General features: G+C 44.7%; 1 protein-coding gene across 1 annotated transcript in view; it reads left to right on the forward strand.

Annotated features, from left to right (window-relative positions):
* LOC109855472 (E3 ubiquitin-protein ligase TRIM9) overlaps positions 1 to 22,792 on the forward strand; it is a 95,209-nt gene extending 72,417 nt beyond the window's left edge. The window contains exons 3-9 of the mRNA XM_020429752.1: positions 3,462 to 3,557; positions 4,430 to 4,823; positions 6,442 to 6,474; positions 14,495 to 14,667; positions 18,343 to 18,481; positions 19,984 to 20,214; positions 21,062 to 22,792. Of these exons, the coding sequence (XP_020285341.1) occupies positions 3,462 to 3,557; positions 4,430 to 4,823; positions 6,442 to 6,474; positions 14,495 to 14,667; positions 18,343 to 18,481; positions 19,984 to 20,214; positions 21,062 to 21,390 (1,395 nt within the window). The 3' untranslated portion in view covers positions 21,391 to 22,792. The remainder of the gene's footprint in view (positions 1 to 3,461; positions 3,558 to 4,429; positions 4,824 to 6,441; positions 6,475 to 14,494; positions 14,668 to 18,342; positions 18,482 to 19,983; positions 20,215 to 21,061) is intronic.
* Positions 22,793 to 23,087: the final 295 nt, after the last annotated feature.

The raw sequence follows: 23,087 nt of genomic DNA on the forward strand, positions 1-23,087 counted from the left end.
GGGTGACTCCGGTCTCCGGATAACTCGTCTCCGCTCTGATGAAATCCCCGAGAGCTCTTTTCATGCTAATAAGATTTCGTCGGTCGCGCCCGATGGATACGCGCCAAAGTGCGAGGGAAAGGACACCGGCGCGCGTTCTCTCGGCGCGCGCGGAAGAAGAGAACGCGCCGGGAGAAGGAAGAAACGCGCACAAAGAGAGAAAACAGCGGGTATCTCGGAATACATTCGAACGCGAAATCCCGCGCGCGCACAGCGGCCGGCGCTTTTGTTCGGGGCGCGCGTTAATTCGATATTTCGGGTGAGAAAAATAACGAGCTCTTTTCACCGATGGAATTATAAGAAGATTCGTTTTTTCTTTTTTTTTTTTTTACGCTTAAGATAATTTTAATTTGCGGTTCCATTTCCGTCCATTTCGTCGCGCGAGAGATCACACACAGAGATGTCAAATTTAATGCTCGGGTCCTAATGCGCGTCTGTTAGAAAGAATCTCGGTGAAAAACACACACATCATAAAATGCGCGTACACATTACGTTATCGCGATTCTTTTAACACTGAAAGAAACCAGAGTTAAAAATTCTACTTTTAAAGAACAATGCCGTAATTTAAAATAAGAAATCTGAGAAATTTTTTTATTAAATTCATCGTCATTTTGACGAGTTTGCTTGTTCTTAGTCAAATTATCGAGGATGCAAGAGCGAGGTACGTCGAAGAACGATGTTTTTTTTTTCCCCCCCGGTGCGTCATTCAATATTTTCCATCGAGGTTTTATCGCGAAATTGCACGTGTAGAATCCGCGTCGTCTTTTCCCGATGAATGCCGATGGTGTTGTCGGGTATCGTGTGCATACTCTGCATACGCGATCGCATCCCCATTTCGACTAGCACCGCATTGTCGTGTCAAATGGAAACTACCGACAACAGCTACGACGACGCGCGTCGGTCTCCGATGAATTCGACGAAGTGCACGCGTTAAAGTCTGTCCGCGCTCGTTCGTTCGCTCGCTCGCTTATTCGATCGATCGATCTGAAAAGGTGTGTATTGTCCGACGTGGAAAGTCGAGAAATGAGGAAAATGATAAATTGAGAACTGCGGAAACGATTCGCAATATTTGCGTCCGGTTCGCGCTCACGTTCTCAGCGCGTCCTCGATGCGAAATGATAAATTAGATTGCACTTGTGTAAATGCACACGGCTACTGGATTACAAAGTTTCTCGTCGCTCAACTCGCGTTGCCGCGCAATATTATTAATCCTGAGCGCGCTACAAAGTATTTTACATAAATGAATAAGGAGTCAACTTTCCTCGAATAACTGTAACGAGTTTTGTGCTATTTCATAAATGAATATCTCAAGAGTTCACAAATCGAAGAGCGCGCGAAGCAAGTTTTATGTCGTTTAATTCACTTTTCGCCAAGTTAATAATAATAATAATAATAATGAATAAAAATATAAGTAAGAAAGAAAATCAATGAGATCGAGAAAAAACCAGTCGCTAATTAAAATAAGCAAACACGTGTGAAAGTGCAGCTGAGCAAAGAGAGGAAAAGTTCGCGCAGTATTTTTTGTCACATTATTTTCTTACTTCTTACAATAGTTTCTTTATAAATTATAACATATAAGAATTGAAAACCGAAACGTTTTAAATGCACACGTGTAAAAATATATAAAAATCTATTGTTTTTATTATTGTTTTTATTCGTATACGTATGTGTGTATACCTATTATTTATTTTTACTTTTTAAACACTTTTGCATTTTTCCTTGAAGCTGAGATTAAAAAAGCGCATATGTTTTTACACTTTATCTTGAGTTTCTACCTTTTCGGATTGTTTTTTTTTTTTTTTTTGATAAAAATATCGCAGTAGTACATTTCCACGGTGAGAGAAGAGAGCACTGTGTATGTCGTTATTGAGCAAACAACGATATGTGTACTTAATACACGCTCGTTTCACGAAAGCGTAACTGTTTGCGCATACGTGGGGTGGCTCAGTATAAACTCTCCGCATGTGTGGGAACTGTTTATCCATTGATACCGGCGTGACGTATCGATTCAACATCGAACGTTCATATTGTACATAATTCGTCTTCATTAGCCAGTATCTATACTCGCCATCGTCAAGAAACACGGGGGGGGATGGTGTTTCTCGCGTCCAATTTACGAAGTTGCGCGCAACAGCAAGACCGATCGTGTGACCTTAATTGCAAATATTTTCCCACTAGAAAAAAAGCGTGTGTAAAAAGACAATACAGTCAGAAATATAGAAAATAGTCAATTGATGAAAACTCTGAGAGATGATAATAAATAAATGTGAATAAATAAGTAAAGAATAAAAATAAAAACTAAATACACACATAAATAGAACACTTCCTTTTAACTGTAACATTAAAAACCGGATTGAAATGTCACAGTACTCGCCAACGCACAAAGAAACGGAACAAAGCGTGACCGTCTTGCAAACCATATATTACACACATATGAGAAATGTCAGAAAAATAACGTATAAAAATAAAACTCGAAAATATTAGAGAAAGAGAGGAGAGGAAAAAACAACACGTGACTGTACTTTCAGTCACGTGTTGTTTTTCCGCTTCTTCCTCTCACTATGTGTTCTGAGTTTGATTTTTTCGTGCGTTTTTTTTTTTTTTCGACATTTCTCATATGTGTATTATATGATTTGTAAGACGTATACATATACTTGTGTTGTCATCGCGGTGACAGGTTGTGTTCACCGACACAACACGTTGAAATGAAAATAATAATAGCGTGCGCGCCTGTGTTGTGCTGTAGTAACATCAAAGAACAGTATATATATATATATATACTCGTCAGTTTCTTTAAAAGTTTTATATTTTGTACAACATGTGTGGGATTTTGATTCGCGCGCTATTTTTTCTGGTCTAGGATCAGTTTTCTTTTGTTTCGAAAAGAAATCATTTAACCTCTTGAGGACGAGCGTCGATTACAGTCGACAATCGGCGAAAACATTCGGTTGTTTACGTTCTTTCTTTAATCTGAACACTTCGTTGCAAGTGGTTTGTATCAACTCTCGTGTTGTTCAATTTCTCAACTTAATACGTTTGCTTGCGGTTCGCGGCGGACGAGCTCCGTACCGAAGACGTTAAAAAAAAAAAAACACATAGACACGTAATTATTTCCGATCACCTCGCACGATAATCCCGTCTTTGCGATCTCGCAGCGCAAAAAGTACGTTAACATTAATTATTACATTTCTTTTTTGTTCAATATTTGTACACGCACGCGTAATTTTATAAAAGTACACGCAACACTCGCGCGTGTGTTTTATATCATAATTAGATATTTTTCACACAGATTACATCTTGTTCCTTTTCTCCGCACGAGAATTTCGTACGAGCGGATGAGCGTGTCCGTATCACGTTCGCCGAATTCCCGTCGTCTCATCGCTTGCGTTTTCCTCACGCGTCTCGCATTTCTACTGTTACAGACGGAGCTGTCACAGAATCTCCAACAGCTGTCGGAGAGGGCCCGCTCGACGACGGAGTTCATTCAAAGGCTCAAAGGAATGACGGATAAAGTGCACGTGAGTACGCCGCGCACGCCTTTGGCGTTCGTTTTAAATTCCGTGTCGGCGGACACGTCACGTGATACGTGGGCGCCGTGAAATTGCAAAAAGATATGGCGTTAATTACATCGGGTCTCCGGCGCGCGGGCCGTATTCATCTCTGATGGCCGAAGGGATAATTCGGGATGTACAAAGAAAACGTATCCCCGGGACGGGGAGGGGGGGGGGGAGGGGTGAATAAAGCTCTGTCAGCCGACAAACGAGATTTCTTTTTTGATAACGCCGTTTGTATTTCTTCCTTTGTGCGCCACGTACTAATCAGTTCGATATCATATTTCTCGCTCGATTCGCCCGTCTCACGGCCCACGCACCTTTTTGCCGGTTTGTTCGTGTGTGCGTGTGTAAAATCGTGTGATATTTTCAAAAGCCAGTTCGATAAAGCAAATTCGCGCAAAAAAAGAGCATATTTATACACACACACACACACATATAAATATATATATATATATGTACAAAAAAATATATATTCTCCGAAATAAAAACTCGCGTCGTTGTTTTTACAGCTGTATACAACTTGCTATGTGTAACAGCAGCTAACAGACCAGTTATAGTTTTTCGAGGGGATAAAAACGAACTCTGTGTACAGTTCGCACATCTCGCTGAATATATTGATTGGCGCGAAAAAAAAAAATATATATATATATATATATATATATATATATATATATAGTGCAGAACTTTTCCGCGCCGTGAGAACTTAGCCGGAAGTAGAAAAGTTTTTCATCGCGTAAAAAGTTTTCTATCGCGTAAGAAAACACAACGCCAAAAGATAAAATAGTTTTTAATATTATACGCGTAACACAATTTTTCTCTCTCCGCCGTTATCTCAGGAGGAATGCGCGGCGCTCGAGGAAGAGGTTGAGGATCGAGTGGCGAATCTGGTGAGCCTTCTGCAGGCGAGGAAGTCGCGACTGATCGAGGCCGCTCGGCAGACCAGAGAGGCGCGGGTGCGCTCGTTGCGCGACCAGGTGACGAGATGCGCCACGCATCTGCAGACGACCACGGCGCTGCTCACTTTCTGCATCGAGGCGCTGAAGGAGACCGACAGCGCGGCCTTTCTGCAAATCGGCGGCATGCTGTCGGTCCGCGCGGCCACCGCCGCCGGTTCCTGGGGCGGCGCCGAGGGGGTGCAGGAGATCGCTCGTCTGCCCTTGCTGGATCTAACTCTGGACGACAAGCCGTTGCGCCGCGCCATCGATCAGCTCACTTTCGTCCAACTCAAACGTGAGTACAGTGTTTATACGCTGTATGTAAGTATGTGTGCGAGCGAAGATTGAATTTTTACGGCGCTTCGCTCTCCCGGTGACGATCGCAAATAAATTTATATCGCTCGCGAAAGAATTTTACGTTTTCCCCGGTAATCCCGTAACTTTTTCGCGAAAAACCGCGTTGAGTCGTCAAAAAATCGCGCGAAGTGTGCATGCGCTAACTAATTTGGCATGTTGTTTAATTTTGTTTAATATAAAAATTTTGGTCGGATTTATATTGTGAATATTAATTCTTCAGAATTCTCTTAAACATACGCGAACGAATTTTTCACGAAGAATCTCGATAACATTTTAGCAGCAGCACCGGTCGATGAAACTTGATTATATTATACGTTGATGATTTTGTGTGAAAGTTCCGAAGTACCACTTAATTAATTAGTTAAGGGCGTAGTCAAAGCATGGAGAGAGTGTAGATTTACGCGCGTCTACCGGAGAGGAAGTTACTTAGGAGCCAACGATATTCAGCGTGAGAACCGAGCAGCGGCTAATTTTGTTATAGAAACATGCACGTTGAAGAGAGAGGAAAGTGTAAAATAAGACGTTTCGTTCTCTCTACAATTATATATCTCGTTTAAAGTCTAAAGGTGTGTGTGTGTGTGTAACAATTTGTTTTAAAATTCTATGCAATGGAGAGAAGCGCTCACTCGAGAGACGGAGTTCAAAATTAATTTAAAGAAACTCTCGACTCTCTTCTAATTAAAACGTGCTCTAGCGGAAGCACCAAAATTAACGCGCGCGTTTCATCGTCAACATCGATTCCGCGTTTGTTCGAAAGATCGCGATCTTGCACGAACTTTCGTGAACAAACGGGTGAATAAATTTTCTGTATGTATATATACGTGTTTCCAACGTGCGCGAAATGACGTTTCAAAACATCTCGTTGGCTCCTCGAAACTCATCCATCTGCTTCGCTGAATTGTTTATGATGACTCGTCGAATCCTCACATCACATCCTCGCGCGTACACGTACACACCCGCGATGTTAAGTGAGGCATTTCGGGCGTAAACTCGTTCGAAAGACGGGGGGGGGGGAGGTTTTCGTGCGCGCTTAATTGACTCTTCGTTTTGCAGAGCTCTTCGTTTCGCGACTACGCGGATTTTCGTTGTGAGGAGGGAGACGATTTATCTTTGTGAAACGCGCGCGCCGCGATCGCGCGCGCACAACTTTGTGCTTTGTGCGCGAGTCTTGATAGTCTATCTAGCTCTCTGAAACGCGGGCGAAAACGGTAGTTTCACATGCTATTGCAACTTTGACTCGTATCTCGCTATGACTGTTACAGCGTAATATTTAAAGTAGCTTCGCCGTGATGGTAAATTGCCTTTCCCTTATCAGGCAATTACTCTTCTTCGTGCGCGCGAAGGTTTTCGAGAGAGGGGTGGATCTTTTATTTAATTTAGCGCAAGAGAGTAAAATTATTCGACGGGAAAGACACACTTTCGAACGAGTTTTCGTTGATGTTGTTGTTGTTGTCGTCGTTGTTGTAATTTGCATGCGCATGCACGTACGTACGTAAGTGTGTATAAAATGCAAATTCTCATTCGAAATGACAAGAGCGTTTTACTGTTGGACGCAGCGTCAGAAGGGGAAGAACGATTTCCGACAGCAGGTAAAGAGAAAGAAAAAAACTCCACATATTAAAAACCAAAAAAAAAGAAACTCCCATAAGGTATATTAGCGACAAGCGAACGGAGAGGGGAAAAAAACCAAAAAAGAGAAAAACAGCAATTAAGAAAGATGGAGGAGGCGTCGATCTTGCCGTCGAAGTCGTCTAGACGGTCGGGAGATGATGAAGGAGTGGCGAAGGAGGGGGGACGGGGGGTTTCGCTTAATAATTTTACGTAGCCCCCGGGAGAGAGGAGAGAGAGAGAGAGAGAGTCTCCTTTAAGCGCGTGCCTCCTTGCTCGCCGTCGTCGCAGCCGCCAGCTTTACCGTAACGCTAAAACGTTTCAAAAGCGGATTAATTAGGTACCGGCTTTGCAGTAACTGCCGTAACGATCTGGTGGTATTAACTCGTTACAAGGAGACATCTCTCTCCCCTTGCCACTCGCTGGGTACGCACGGGGGACTCTCCGTTACATGACGGTTGTGTGTTACACGCAGCACAGTAGTCTCTCCCGATGTCGGTTCGTTCGAGAAATGTTAATCGCGTCTGATTAACGTGTTTACAGACGTACGGTAATTAAATAATTGGGAGAAAGAAAGAGAGAGAGAGAGATACGAGAATTGTGTATTAAGAGGGCGGGGAGAGAGGCGGGACGACGAAGTTCGAAATTTGATTTCAGACACGAGTGGTAAATAATTATTTCGTCAACTGTGTGCACTTCACTTCGATCGAAATTAACTTTAAAAAAAAAAAAAGTGCGCAAAAGCACTTACCACCGCTGGAATTGAAAATGCAGAATCTCTCTCTCTCTCTCTCTCTCTCCCCCTCTTCATTCTCCTCCACTCTCAGAAAACTTATTTCGGCTTTGCTTTCCGTTATTTCAACGAATTTACCGGCCACACTCTTTCTTGATTAGGAGCGGCAAAGGAGAACTTAATGAAGTACAACTCTGTTTAACGAAGTCCGATAAATGATTACCCGCCAAGAGACGAGAGAAGGCGGTAAACTCTCTCTCTCTCTCTCTCTCTCTCTCGCGCGCGCGCGCGCTTCTCTCTCTATCACGAGACACATTTCACTCTCAAGCGATCCTGATATCGAATCATACGGTAATACCAGAAAGTTTCTTCATTACGGCGCAGTCTGCTCGTCAAAGAGCGACGCGCGTCTCTGTTCGTTAAAATCTGCGATACTTGACGGCGGAGTCACACGGAATTTCATTTACTTAACCCCCGGCATTGCAAATAGCGGGGCGGAGAGGAAGATGGAGCAGAGGGGGAGGGAAGGTCCTCTCCGCCCTCTCCTCCGCACCCCGTGAAAACTTCCGGAGTTCGCGGAAAATTTCGCGTGCAAAAGTTCGAGAGACGCTCGAGAGAGCGATTTCCGGAATCTAACGAATGTGGGTAATACATTGGAAAAAAAGGTGTAACGCGTGGCGTTTTATATTTCATAGTTTTTTTTTCTTCCACAGTGACACTTTGTTTAATTCACAAATGTTGAATAATTTCGTTTCGCGTTCTTTTTTTTTTTAAAAAAAAAAAAAAAAAAAACGTAATACGCGAGTTTTTATTTCTCTTAACGATTTATAGATGTCCAATAAATACTTATTGGAAGAGATTATGGAACGCGAGACAGAAGTAAAAATAATAAATTGCAAAACTATGAGAGTGTGTATAGGGTGCGCGCGCGCACTCTATAAACACACGTACACATTTCTCGCGCCGAGAGAGAGTGAGAGAGAGAAAGAGAGGGAGTTTTACGAGAGAAACTCCCGGAAATTCGAAGACCCGGCGGTTCCTGCAACAGCTGCAGCTGCAACGCGAGAAATCTTATTGCCTCTTATTGTTAGCGCAAGTCCGAACGGAGCGAGAAAATGTGAAATTTATTTTCGCGTACCCGATATCCTCCTCTCCCCCGAAGTTGGTTACGCCGCGATTATCGATCGCGACGAGACAAATTTAAATCGCGCACGTCGAAATTCGTCGATTCTTTTCTCGTCGCGAAGAAGCGAAATTAAATTAATTGAACGCAAAACGACGACGACGACGACGACGACGACGACGGGCGGTATATACGTATATGATCGCGCTTAAGTGTTTTGCTTTCTCGAATTTCGACTTTTATCGCATCGCGGTCGCGGTCGGTGTCGTTAATATCTCGAGAGTTTTATGACACGAAAAATTGTTGAATTTTTCTCTCGGGTCACCGCGAAATCTCGTTATCCGGCTCCCGCGGTCTTAAAGACGACCAGACGCTGTTGCGGGAATGAAAAGTTTATCACCGCGGACTTTACGTGTCTCATCAACTGTGGTTTTTTTTATGGAACGTTGCGTTTCCTTATCGAATGTAAAATAATTAATGCGCTTCGCTTGGTTGTAATAATCGCGCGAAACAACAAAAATGCGCTCTTCGTTCAAATTCACTTGTCGCGAAATTTAGCGGAACGCGTACGCGCGACTGTTCCGCGACGAATCGATGTGCGATTATTGAAAATGCTCTGTCTCTTTTTTCGAACGGATTTTTTTTTTTTTTTGTTTATAGCCCTCCTTCCGTTTAGCCTTGCTTTTTCGTTTTCCGCGCGAACGCAAAAAAAAAGAAACAAAAAAACGACGAAGAAGACTCGTCGAGAGACGTCCGGCGGAAAATTAAACGCGGGCTTGTCGCGACGTGGCTGACGACCGTACAATGCGCGATGTTAATGTCCCGTACGTACCTACGTCTCGTCCAGATAACACGGGTAAACGGGGAATTTCACCTCCTCGACGCTGGCAAATTAATTCTCTCATTAATTTATGCGCCCGCGATACCGCAATCGCGCGCTTCATTGCCAACAATTGTCTCTTTTAATAACAACGATGGATCTCTCTCATCGGAATTCGAGCTCCTTTCGGCCGTTATTACACACGCAGATTAAAGTGGTTTGGTATTATGGGAATATTTTGTTTTTTTTTCTTTTTTCTTTAATAAAATAAAAAGGGAGAAGGAGAGTTTCCTCTTTTGGAATCGAAACCCACACGTTTCTATCAGCGCGACGTACTTTTCTTCACAATATAAACCACTTCTTCGCGTCTACAATACGACGACAGTGAAACAAACTCGTAAATATAGTCTGAAAATGAGACTGTCGTAAAAAAAAAAGAAAAAGAAATTCTCTAGAGATTTATTCGACCGAGTTTTCCGTAATTATCGAAGTGGAAAAAACGCATTGCGAGCGTTTGCGATGAAAAAAACTCGAGTCAAATCGGAAAGTTACGGAGCGTTCGAAGTAAAAGCTCTTTTCGCTCTTCTCGGGACCAGTTGTCTCGCGTCAGAAATGAGACTGTCGAAACCCGAAACGTGATCCTTTCCACTCGCTCGAGGCGAAGCGTGAAAGATCGTTTTTCGGGCGAAGAAGTTGCTCAAGATCACGGTCGAGAATCTCGCGAGAAAACCATTTTTCGCGACTCCGAGAACCGTCCATCCTCCCGGTTGCGAAGTTTATTTTCACCTGTCGGTAAGTTTTAGCGGCGAGATATATCTCGCACGCGATACATTTTAACGGGCTATCGGCGCGCTCTCCGCTTCGTCATGCTTTCTCCTTTCTCTCTCTCTCTCTCTATTTTTCCTCTTCTCTGCTACATTGCCCTTATCGGTGCATTCTTTTTCCACGTTTTCCTCGCAAAGAGAAGAGAACGAACGAAGAGGAGAACGGATATACGAACGTATCGGATATAGGCGCGGCGCGACGAGACTCGCGCCGTTCGATAAATCACTCCGATATGGGCATAAAGTTTCGCCGGGTGCGTCGATTCACGTCGCGCGCGAGGCCGCCCAACCCCCATTGTAAAACTGTAAAAAGAGCGAGGTGACCGTAACAGTTTTTCCACCCTCCCCTACCCCTCAACGCGCGTTATTTTCCACGCGCGTCTCTATTGAACACCGTCGGACTCGTCCGGAAACGAAGATCTTCGAGTCGCTCGCGCGCACCTGTCCTGCCCATTAATTCCCGCTTTTACGAGCGCGCAGTATCACCCTCGTAAAAGAAGGATGATCGATATTTCATGCGTTTTCGCGCGACTCTTTTAGCCGGTTTTAATTGACGCGCCGCGGTTATATACGCGCCCCTCACCCTCTGTTCTCTTCTCTCTCGCCGGATACTCGTGTAAATTTATATATATTCGGTGTCGTATCGTAAAAACCTCGCGCGAGCGTTGTGATATCGAGAGACATTTTTTTTCGGAGGAGTTACGCGCGCGCTTAAACATCTGAGATGCGTAATTAATGTTTCAATTTAATCTTTGTTGTCGTAAAAACAACATATGCGTATTATCGAGAACAACATAGAGAGAGAGAGAGAGAAAGAGAGAGAGAGAGATAGTCGTCGTCGACGACGGCTGATACTTAGGGACGTCGCGCGACGTTGATAGCGCCGACGGTAAAATCCGACGAAATCCGGGATAATCGATAGTAATGCCGCGATGGCATAGAGAGAGAGAGAGAGAGAGAGAGAGAGGTAGAGCGGACGGAGTGTGTGTGTAGCGCAGCGGAATTTAACGTCCGAACGAGCTGCATCGCGGCGGGGATGTATTCCAACGTCGGATTACACGAGTTTTTGGATCGCGATAAGCGGTGGTGGGAAACAGGGGTGAGTTTATTCGCCGCCACGTAGCTATCTCGCTGTTTGACACAAACGACTTTCGTCGGGTCGATTTTTATCGCGTCTCGTCAAACGCCTCCCTCCTCGCGCGCTCTTCCAAGTCGTCGCCAAAAGACTCTCTCTCTCAGATCTCTCTCTCTCTCTCTCTCTCGGTGTATTTCTCAGTGTGGGAAACAACATGAGAGTGCAAGCGCGGTGCCATTTTATTTGCGCAAATCTCTCTTGCGCGTTCTCGTGCAAACGGTGCCAGGTCAAATTGTCGGCTGTCAAAATAATCGACGTCACTTTGTTAAATTTTCGGCGACGTCGCAATTAAATGCGGGGGATTCTCGCTCCTCATCGGGAAATGAAATTTGCATTAAAGACGATCCCCGATAGGGGAATGTGGAACACGGTTTATACGTGCAACAGTCAGTGGCCATTAGCCTAATTCCATAACGCGAAACATACCGCAGGGATATCTCCTGAGCGTTTCGCGGAGCGAAACGGACGGCGCACCGCGCAAGGATGTATATACGCTGAACTCCGTGACGATTCGCTGTCAAGCGTGGAAGCCGGTTAATTATGCATACACATGTTCAAGCCTTGAAGCTACAAGCAAGGCGAAACAATATTCCGGACTACCGTTTTGTGCGTTGTTGTCCGCGTGTGTTGAAACGTATTAAATACAATTAACAGTTCTCTATATATAAACTTCCGCGGCGCAACGCTTCCGAAATTCGCTACTCCGAGTCGACTTTGGGATATATTTAGGGATGATATTCTAGGTTGTGTGTTTCACACAGAGAGAAGTGTGAGAGAGATGTGTGTTTTTGCCGAGCATATTAGTCGCGTGCCACATTCGGCCGCGTGCTCACCCACGCGTTTCTCACAATCTCATTCAATTCTCAACAAACAATTCCGCCGAATCCGTCGAATATCTTAATCAAATATTCAAGCGCAAAATTGAGAGAAAAGAGCGCTCTTTTATTTGCGAACGCATATGGCGACGCCATTGAACTTGTTTTTTTATTTTTTTTTATTTTTTTATTCCGCGAAGGACGCGCGTATTTTCAATGCGCGGATCCCAATCGCCATTGATCTCTCTCTCTCTCTCTCTCTGGTCCGTCGTTTTTCTATTTATTCTCGAGAGCGGACTCGATCCAATTTAAGATCGGAATTGAACGGAATACTTGTCGCAGACTTGTCACAAAGGAGAAAGGAGATCGGCTTTAAAGCGGCTAGGAAATATATCGCGGATATACACGGTAGAATAGCTATTCTGTCCGCAAGAATCGACTGGATCCGCGATTCTTTGCGACTTATCGATGTCAATCGACGCGGCAAGAAGGTCGCGTCTTGGAACTTTTCGTATTTCTCCTTTTTTTTTTTTTTCCCCTCCTCCCAGTCGACTGCGCATCTCGACGTGCGTTCTGCCAAACGTCCCGGATCTTCTCTCTCGTCTTTTTCGTTTTCTTCGCGTGTTTACTTCACGATAGATCGGCGACGACGACCGTCCGACGATCGAATTATGTTGCTGGCACATCCGGAATCGACGACCGAAACGGACAGGGGAGTCGGATCGCGTCGGAGAACGCTTTCGAGATAAGTTTGTGCGAAATTGCACGGTGAATAGCGCGCAAAGGGAGAGAGAGAGAGAGAGAGACAGAGAGAGAGAATGCTTTCAGTATTAGCATGCCATACAAGTTAACCGACGAGCGGACGACTCGCGTAGCGACGCGACGGGCTTCCACTGAAAGCCAGATAATTGCATGCAAAAGCACCAACAACCGCACCGACATGCCGTGAAGCTCGCGTTAACGCTCCCGAAAGCGGACTACCGTAACGTCTGGGGTTTATAATGCACGTCCAAAATATGATCAGAGCACTTATTTATTTCAAACGATCTAATCTTAGATTTATCTTGAGAGATTAATCTCTTGCGAGAGAGACGAGTCGATCGAGATTATTCGCAATGTTTGATAAAAACAGAACGTTTGCGCGGGTGGAAGGTTTTTGAAATGATAGCATTTCTCTCTCTCTCTCTTTCTATCTCTATCTCTTTGCGTACCTCATATTGCAGTTTATAACGAGGAAAACATATACGTTATTATAACGAGCAATTGTTTATCAGATTTACGAATGAAATTTTCTCGAAGGATCAATTCTCGTGTCTTATCGAAGGAACGCTTTGGTGCGCAGCAGATTGAATAATTGCCGTTTCGCGCCGATGCGCATTTCCGCGTGGGACAGAAATCTGAGCGCGCGAGTAATTTGTGCCTTCACAACTTGTGCCTTACCAAGGTACAGCTACGTAGTCAGAACGAGAGATCGTGCGGTCGCGCGGCAACGACCGAGTCCCATTTCGTCGTCGTCGTCGTCGTCGTTGTCGTTGTCGTTGGGAAACTCCACGACGGATTTAGAGAGTCCCGTTTAAATCGCACAAGTATTGCCGCCGAAGGTCATCGCCGACAAGCCGACTTCGGGTCAAAATCGGGGATTGGGGATTCGAGTATTAGAGCCGCGACGCACGTGATTGAAATTAATCGGTGGCGATTAAAATCCTCCTGTCTCTCGACACGAAAACCACTTTCGTGTGCGAATGTATTTTATTTTTCACGGAATCTCTTCGCGTTTTCTGCTATAACTCCCATTCATCATTCGTATATATATATATATATTATCGAAGACGTTTCTCTCTTTTCGCTTATTATATATTTCATCTTAATCTTATTTGCAAGACACAAAATTTTCTTTTTACTTACCAGACTTACCTCTGTTAGTAAAGTGACTTACAAGCAAACTTCGCCCGACTCGAAATTTGCAAAGTTAAATACCCTCACCTCAATCCTTTCGCTGCGAACATGCAAAATGCTTAACTACTTACCTGAAGAACTTCTTAAGTGTGTACAAAGTTCCACTGAGGCGGAAAATTTCAGAATTGAAAGCTTTCGTCGTTAAACCGGTACACACTAACCGATTTATCGTCCGCGCCCTCGCGCAAGTTTGTTCCTCTCGCGAGAGAACAAACGCGCAAAGTCTTTCGTATCGCGCGATAAATGAATTTCTCTTTTTATCGCATTCTTTGCCGCAAACAAGTTTATGTATATTTTAAATAATATAATTAAGAAATTTATCTAGAAAAAAAAAATATTACACGCGTTTTTAGTTTTATATGTGCGCAATATAATAATCGCTGCCGAAGAAGATGTCGAACGGTTTTTTCTGTTTTGAAGCAATTTTGTTTTTATTTTCTCTACTGTTTTATTTACTAATTACTTTATCGATTTGCATTTAAACGATATTTCTTATTTTACTTTTTTTTTTATTATTTCTGTGATCTCGCAACACCTGCGATTACAGCGCGACGCGCGAAGCGTCTGTTCAAATCGATTCGTACGCATTTTCTAGCACCCGGAGCGCCTCTGCTGATCCCCGAAGAGTGCAGCGCCGAGAACAACAGCGTCACTGTTGCCTGGCAGCCGCCACCTGGACACGGAATTATAGGCTGCGCCGGACAGAGGGGTCCGGCCATCGAGGGCTATCTCTTGGAACTGGACGATGGCTGCGGCGGAGAATTCAGAGTGAGTATAAACACACATCTCGACAGATATCTATATATAGTATATACATATATATATGTGTATCTAAGAAATTGTATTCTCGTCGCTTCTCCTTCGAGAGAAGAGGCGACGAGCTGTCGGACGCGCGGATCTCGAAGCTTTTCTTCGAGATCGCGCCCTGCGAATCTTCTTCGATGACACTTCACTCCCGTCTCGGATCTTTTCATCGCGCTTGTTTCCTCGCCGACGTTCGGTCCCCCGGTGTTTCTTTACCAGGGCACTTCTCCGAGTGTATATCGCCGTCAGCGATATACGCGGCTTTTGCCCCGACAACGGGACACTTCGGGATGTTATCGCGACGTTTTTTTTTTCTCGTCGATTTTGTTTTTCCCGCGACACGAACTGACGGCAAATATAACATATTCAATATTTATTTTTCCCGCGAAATAATAATTTCACTCGTTTCCTTGCATCGGTAAATATTGTTGCGCGCGCGCGCGCGTTAAAACCGTGTTTTTACTAGCGAAGAGAAAACTGCGTTTCGCGTAAATTGTTGTTTTCTTTTATGTTTTGCATCTGTTTTACTTTAGGAGTTGATAAATTTAATTTGATAACAAATTGCCTTATCAATGTATATACATATATATATATATATATATTACAATAAAGCGCCTTTCATCGCGCAGCGTGATGGCTAGCACAGTCAGTTCCCGTAAGTTAAGACACCGGGGTGGAGGGGGGGAGGGTCTTCTCGCGCGCTCGAGCAAAAGAAAGTTACTCCTAGAATCGAAAATAGTGGCAAAAAAAAAAAAAAAAAAAAGAGACAAAACTGCACGAACGTGGCGAGAAACTCTAAAAGATTGGCTGTACACGCTGAACTATAAACGTGACGGTGTAACCCGAGGGGGAAGGAAGATGTAAGTTCCCGTGTGTGTGTGTGTGTGAAAATGCGGTCGTTAAAATTCTTTCCACAATAGCTTTCTGCTCGACTACTTTGTTTATACTCCGCGGGATTGCGTGTAACGTGAAGATCGATAAAAGCGTTAAATGATTTTTGCTTTGTATAAGAAGCGCGCTACGTATCGAATCATCATCTTATATACAGACAACAGATCTATGTATCCGGGGAATAATCCGCGTCAATAAAATCGCAGAGATGTGCAGAGATAAAGATTTTCTCTTCAATTTGTCGAAAGATCACATCGTTCTATTATCGTAACGTGAAAACGCGGAGGAGTCGTGACGAGAGAGAGAGAGAGGATTATAGAGGGAACGGACGATGGAAGATCATATAAAGCGGCAGTTGGATAGAAATTTGTTCTCTGTGCGCGCGCCGCAAAATGAACATATCGATGCCGATTGACCGTAAACTTTATGTTCTTCTCGTATATAGAGATTTTTGTTACGAGCTGCGTAGCTGTACATCCGAGACGCGCGCGAATCCGCGCGAACATCTCTCTTCGTAAAAGTCTCCGTTACGGACTCTCTCTCTCTCTGCTCTCGTTTTTCCGTCGGATCGGAGAGTGAGAAAGGAGACACAATTTATTCTCCGACCGGACTTTAGTCCGGGACGACGCCGTCTTTCGGGTTTTATTGATCGTAAACGCGGGTGGCAGCAGAGCGGAGCACCCTGGAAACGTGGTTGTAACGATTACGGCTAATAATTCAACCCTAAGTAGCGCTCGCGCGCGCGCGCGCACAAGCCGCCAATAAAAGTCGACGGGGATAAAAAGCGGGTTTCGCAGAACGGAAATTTACGGGACGGGATTTGAACAATTTCGAAATTTAACGTATCCGAATGAAAGGCAGAGTTTTACTCCTCGCTACATTAATCCGTTTTACCTCGCGCGTTCAAAACACCGATAATCTCTCCAATTAGCTGCGCATAAGCAGATTATACATTGAAACGCGCGCGCGCGCGTAATACAATAAAACTCATTTTCACGTGTTTTCCCCGAGTTAAATCCTTCGTTTCGTATTCATCGCGAAGGCAGTTTGCGAATTGAGACGTTTTCGCGGAAATAAAAAATAAAAAAAAATATCGTGCCCGTTAATTGAAATCCGTAATACCGACGATTTCCGGGGCTTACACGTGAGAAATGAGCGATTCTCTCCGACGGAGGTAATTATTAAGTGCCCCCAGCGATATCGTTCCGTTCATTAGAAGTTTTTATCAAATGGCGCCAGTTCGAACCGTCGTTTGCCACATAATCCGCGATATTAATGTGGGGGGAGGAGCGATTCTATCCCCCCGCGGTTCGCGCGAGAGGGTAGTTTCACCGCCTGGGAACTTTGTCTCCCGGCTATCGCGCGAGAAGACGAGTAAAAAGTCGAGAAAAAGCTTCGAATTGATAGTGCGTGTGTGTGTGTGTGTGTATAAAGCGTAGATTTATTCGCGCATAAGTATTTTATATCGCGCAGTTGTTTTACGCGTCTAATTCAAGTTTAAATATTCACAAAAGTCACGCGAGAGATCGCGCGCCGATCTTTTTTTCAACGTTTTACAAGAGTTTTCGGTCGGAATGCACAAAATGTTGTAAAATTCGCGGCGAAATTGCCCGCGAATATCACGTACGTGTGTTCGCTTCTCTCTCTCTCTCTCTCTTTCTCTCTCAAAGTCGCGGGCTTGCAAATCGCCGCGCGTCTAAATTTTCATGCTTCGTTAATAATGTACCTGGCGGCGTTGCGATACGGCGCTCGTTAACGAACTGAGCGATACCGCGAATATAAATCGTCCTCATTGTCGACGCTCTCTCTCTCTCTCTCTCTCTCCCTCTCTCTTTTCGTCCTTGCCGCGGCGGTCCCTTTCTCCGGACCCATTCGCCTATCACCGGCGTAGTTCTCCTCTCGCGGCGGCCATCGAGGGATCTCTCCTCTCCTTTTAATATTTAAATCGAGCTCGTTCACGCGCGGCACGACCAACGCCTCGGGTTTCCCCGGGTTTCTGGTTTCCGTTTTACTCGTCGTTGTTCTCGCGTTCCGCTTGCGGAAAGCCTCGAGCTTACGGCGAATCGCTTCTCCGACAGACAACATAGAAAGGATCAAGTTTGTCGGTAAATTTGCATATTTGTCCAGAATTAATTTCGCAGAGCGTGAAACTCGATCTGAAGAAAACGCGAGATTTTAATTCGGTTACGTTTACATTTACTTTGTAATAATCAAGAAACGCGCGCGCGCACACACACACACACACGTGCATTTTTCACACTTGTATGTGAAAACAAAAAACTACATCTCTCGAAGTAAAATTGTTCGAATCGAATATTTCACCGCAAGAAATTGCTTTCGACGTGAATCTGATAACGACGTATCTCGCTTGTTTATCTGTCGGTCGGCCAATCGATATTGACTTGCCGCTTCTTTCAGGAAACTCGACATGACGGGTAAATCTTGCTTATCCGTTATTTTCGCTCATCCACTGCGCCGAGAGATTGGTGGGCAACAGCAATTTTCACTCGCTACCCTTACACCGCGAGTATTTATTTTCTTCTTTTCGCGTAAAAAATAAGAATTTTGACATAAAAAAAAAAAAAAAAAAAAAAAACACGACTCTCTCCCACACACAGTCGATAAATGTTTTTCTGCGAAAATATGTTTCGCTTTCCCTCCCAAATCAAAGCAAAGGAAATCTATCCAGTTTTTTCAATGGTTGCCGCAAATTTACGTGAGTGTCCACGTTTGAAATCTGATTCGCAGGAAGTGTACTGCGGCCGCGAGACTATCTGCACGGTTGACGGGCTGCATTTCAACTCGCTCTACAACGCCAGGGTGCGGGCGTTCAACAGCGCGGGCGAGGGCGAGTACTCGGAGCTGATCGGACTTCAGACAGCGGAGGGTGAGATTCTTTTCTCTCTCTTTTTTTTTTCTTTTAATTCTTTTCTCGACTAAACGCGCGCTCGCGCGAAGGCCTCGGCTGGAAAATTGGCGTCGGTGTCGCGTGGAAGACGAACGATCGTGAGCGACGTCGATTTTTCCAGTCTGGTTTTTTTTCCGCGACGCGATCGCGTGATCGATGAGATGGACGGGCGGCAAGGGGGCACAGGGGGACGTACACGCGAAATGGCCGCGCGCGATAGAGTGTGTCTACCATGTGGCGTTTCCGGAATAATGCGGTCGACAATTACAAATGACCACTATGAGACGGTTTTACTTTTGTGTGTCGCCGCAGAAAAACGGTTTTTCCTCGGAGAGAAATTTCGTTTGCCCTTTTTTTTTTTTTTTTTTTTTTTTTTTTTTTTTTTTTTATTTATTTCTAATTCACGCTACTGTTTTGCATGTAAATGCTTACAATGTTAATTTACAATAATATGTAAATGTTTACAACGTTTACAATAATTAAAGTAGAAAATTTGAATAGATTTAGTTTNTCCGGAATAATGCGGTCGACAATTACAAATGACCACTATGAGACGGTTTTACTTTTGTGTGTCGCCGCAGAAAAACGGTTTTTCCTCGGAGAGAATTTTGTTTTGTTTTTTTTGGTTTTGTTTTTTTTTTTTTTTTTTTTTTTTTTATTTATTTCAACATCACGCGTGTGTTGTGCATGTAAATGCTTACAATGTTAATTTACAATAATATGTAAATGTTTACAACGTTTACAATAATTAAAGTAGAAAATTTGAATAGATTTAGTTTTGCAAGTAAAAAAGTACGCGTGAATTTGTTTTCTCTTTTGATTTTAGCGTTGAATTTTTCTTTTTGTCGCATAATGCGCGTCCGCGCGAAATACGATATCGCGCGATTATAAATGTAACAATCAAAGAAAAGAGACGTTTTATCGCGCATTATTTCGAATCGCGAGTAACTCGATACATTTCGGGCGAGATGTAAAAAAAAATTTATATCAAGCTCGCTTCGACGATACGCTCCTCGTCTCGCGTCAGATCCCATCCATCTCCGAGAGATATTAAATTATATGCAAAAATTCATACGGAAAAGACCAAGCTTCTTCCTCACTCGCGGAGATTTTCGCGATCGCGTTTTGACCTCCATACGTATATCAAATTCTTCTTCATTTATTTAGCCGCATAGAAAATCAGATCCCTTCTGGCCCGCGTTTCTATACTTTCTAATATTAAGATTCCACAATCCCGTCACGTCGTTATTAACATCGAGTGCGACGACGGCGACGGCAAGCAGCGGCGAATTTCCAATAATCCGGGGCACTCGATACTACGCCGTCGCACTTTCTCTCTCTCTCTTGCGCGCGCGCGCGCGCGCAGCCGAACGTGTAGTTCGTTAAGCGCGGATCCCTAGTCCGCGGAATATTAATCGGAGCTACAATCGGGGGGAGCCACATCTCCCCTCGTCCCCCTTCCCTTTTCTCTGGTTTTGCAGTAGCGTGGTTTTCGTGGGCCACCGGTGCGACCGGCATACCGCAGGAAGTGTCCATATCCGAGGACGCGATGAGCGCGTCCTGCGAGGGCTACGAGCATCGCGTGGTTCTCTCGAGCGTCGGCTTTTCGCGGGGCGTGCACTACTGGGAGCTGACCATCGATCGATACCATAGTGACACCGATCCGGCCTTCGGTATCGCTCGGGCCGACGTGTCGCGCGATCAGATGCTGGGTAAGTTCTCAAACTCTATCCTCCCCCCCGCCCTCCTCTTATTCGCTCTCTCCTCTCTTTTCCTCCTTCCTTCTCCCCGAAGCGGAAAATGTCGTGCGGTTTATCCGGCGCCGATGAAATATTCATGCGCCACCCGTTACACTCCGGAGATCCCTGGTTTGTTCGGAAGTTCGTGAGCGAGAGACGTATGTATTTTCCTCTTGTTTCTTCCTTTCTCTCTCTCTCTCTCTCTCGCTCTTTCCCTTTCTCTTGCTCTCCTTTCGTCCGCATGTGTAACCTTGAACGGGAGGGAAACGACGACTTGGCGCGGCCAAGAAGATATTTCGCTTCGGAATCGGAAAATGCGCGATCGCGTGGATTGTTGCAACCTATCGGATAGAAGAGAGGATATATAAAGGTTTTAACCCTTGGACACACGTGAATCCGGGTCAACGCTTTTAGAGCCGATGAAATCCGGAGACCGCGCGCGCTCAGCTTAATGAACCTGATGGGGATTTATGGAACAGAGGGTCCGCAACCTCTTAGCCTCTTCCTGAAATATTCCTCGCTCGCTGAACTATATGTAATTCAATGTGGTTGCCTAATAATTTATTTCTATTTCTCTCTTTCGCGCAATTGTTTCGAGAAGAAAAAACAAAAACACAGCGGAGCATCGGCATTCGAGACAAATTGCAACGCATTTGCTGATTGAACCGAGAACCCTTCACGCATTAAAGCGTCGTTTTTCAATCCGATCCATATCTCGTCCATATCTCGCATTCCTAATATTTGTGTAACTGTCCAAACAAAAATGTTCTCTTCCGCGAAGACGGTCCCGTGCAAAAAAACTTTGCAAATCTGTCCGCAGGTAAGGACGACAAAGGTTGGAGTATGTACATCGACCGACAGCGATCGTGGTTCATGCACGGCGGCCATCACGCGCAACGGACGGAGGGTGGCGTTCAACAGGGTTCGACCGTCGGCGTGCTGCTCGATCTGGACACCACGCACACGCTGCGATTCTTCGTCAACGATCAGCCGCAGGGCGGTATCGCGTTCCGCGATCTATACGGCGTCTTTTATCCGGCGGTTAGTCTGAATCGCGGCGTCACCGTGACCCTTCACACCGCTCTGGACGTGCCGCGTCATCTGCTCGCGCTTCACGAGGAATACGTCAGCGACATGATTCAGAGCTAGGGGTACCTTAACGTCCTCAAGAAAGGCTTGGCGCAGGAGATCGATTCGCCCGTAAGTTCGAACGTGTACGCCGTGCACGACAGGTGCAGGGACTTCGAATCGGGCCAGCTGCTGGAGAAGATCGTCGAGGAGAGCCCGACGTTGGAGGTCGACGTTAATTAGTCGACAGATCATCCGAGAAAGAGCCTATAGAGCGATTGTAACTTCGAGTTGTTTTTTTTTTTTTTTAATCCTCTTTCGCACGACGATGGCGTCTTGAATCGCAATGATTTTTAACGATCCTTACCGCGAGAGGAGTTTTGTTTTTGTTTTGCAAAATGTGTACACCCCCGGCGAAACGAAAGCGTAGTAGTTAAGCGCGATGCTTTAATTATTTCTCGGAGATTCAGGGACGCGATATTCTTTGCGGAAACGTAATTTTCAACGACACACTCTTTCCGCGATTAAATATCATTAATCGCGTACGAATAAAATTAGGAATTATATTTCCTAGTTAATATCTTGTCTCCGTGCAATTAAAAACTTTCATTGTACCGAGGACGCGTTTAATCCGGGTGTAAAATTTACCTCGCGCTATTTATCCGGACACAAAAGGGGGTTGCCCGTGAGGGAATAAAACGATTCAACAGGTTTCGGAAAACTTCGGCGGATAAGGGTTTTGCGCCGAGGGAGGGCGCAAATTGTTGACCTTTTTGAAACCTGGGACTCTCTCTAAGTAGAATTTCTGAATTACTTTCGCGGCCGCGCGAAATCGACAATTAGTCAAGTCAAACTCGCCGCGTACGCCGAAACGCAGCGCGCGAGAAGCATCGTCAAGAGAAAACGACTGCTTTTATTCCAAGATGAGACTGAAAAAAAAATAATTCACGCGCAAGCGTTACGTAAATATGTAAAAAAAAAACAATTCACCGTCGAAAGAGACGGAGAAAGCTCCGAGATGAAGATTCTCCCCTTCGTTGTGTGAAAATTAGTTCGTTCTCTATTTATACCGCGCGCGCGCGCTGTAAAAGCAGAAGATATTTTTTTTTTCTACGCGCACACTTTTTAAAATGCTGTTTCTTTTCACTCCGACGAATTATCTCGAGAAAGACTTAACGCGCGCGCGCGCGCGCGCTTCTTCTCCGAGGGTCGGCGTTTCGATCAAATAACTCTTAACTCCTTCTGTCTACACTTACCGAGACGACCACGATCGAGAAAGAGACGGTGTACTCGGAGAAATTGCCGAACGCTTAACCGAAGATGAAGCGATCAGTTCTCGGAAGACGACATTATTCAAACTAGCACAAACACAGCCCGGCCGAGGTGTCGGGCAAACTTCGTTAAGGTTTATCGCGTTTCGGAAGTAGAAGCGATCGAAAGGTCGCGGTTTGAACAATCTAGTGGGAAGTAATTATTTTGAAAAAAAAAAAAAAAAATGTGTAATTAACATTTAATTACGAAAGTGAGTGCTTTTGTTTTTTCAGACTCTAGATTTTTTCGCACAATGTGCGAACTCGGTTCGTCGTGAAATCGCGTCGCAAGACAAAAATTCGCCGCGAAAAAAAAAGTCTCTCACGCGAAATTCATCGTTTTTTGATGTGTACACGTACATACATACATACATACCCGCCCAACTACTAGAAGTATCGTCTTACTTCAGCAGTCTTTCTCGATACTCTCTCGACGAGCAACGGTTCTCGGGGTAACTTCTTACTCCG

Source organism: Pseudomyrmex gracilis, unplaced genomic scaffold, assembly GCF_002006095.1.
Source record: "Pseudomyrmex gracilis isolate BER0280 unplaced genomic scaffold, ASM200609v1 scaffold_90, whole genome shotgun sequence".
Classification (NCBI taxonomy): Eukaryota; Metazoa; Arthropoda; class Insecta; order Hymenoptera; family Formicidae; genus Pseudomyrmex; species Pseudomyrmex gracilis.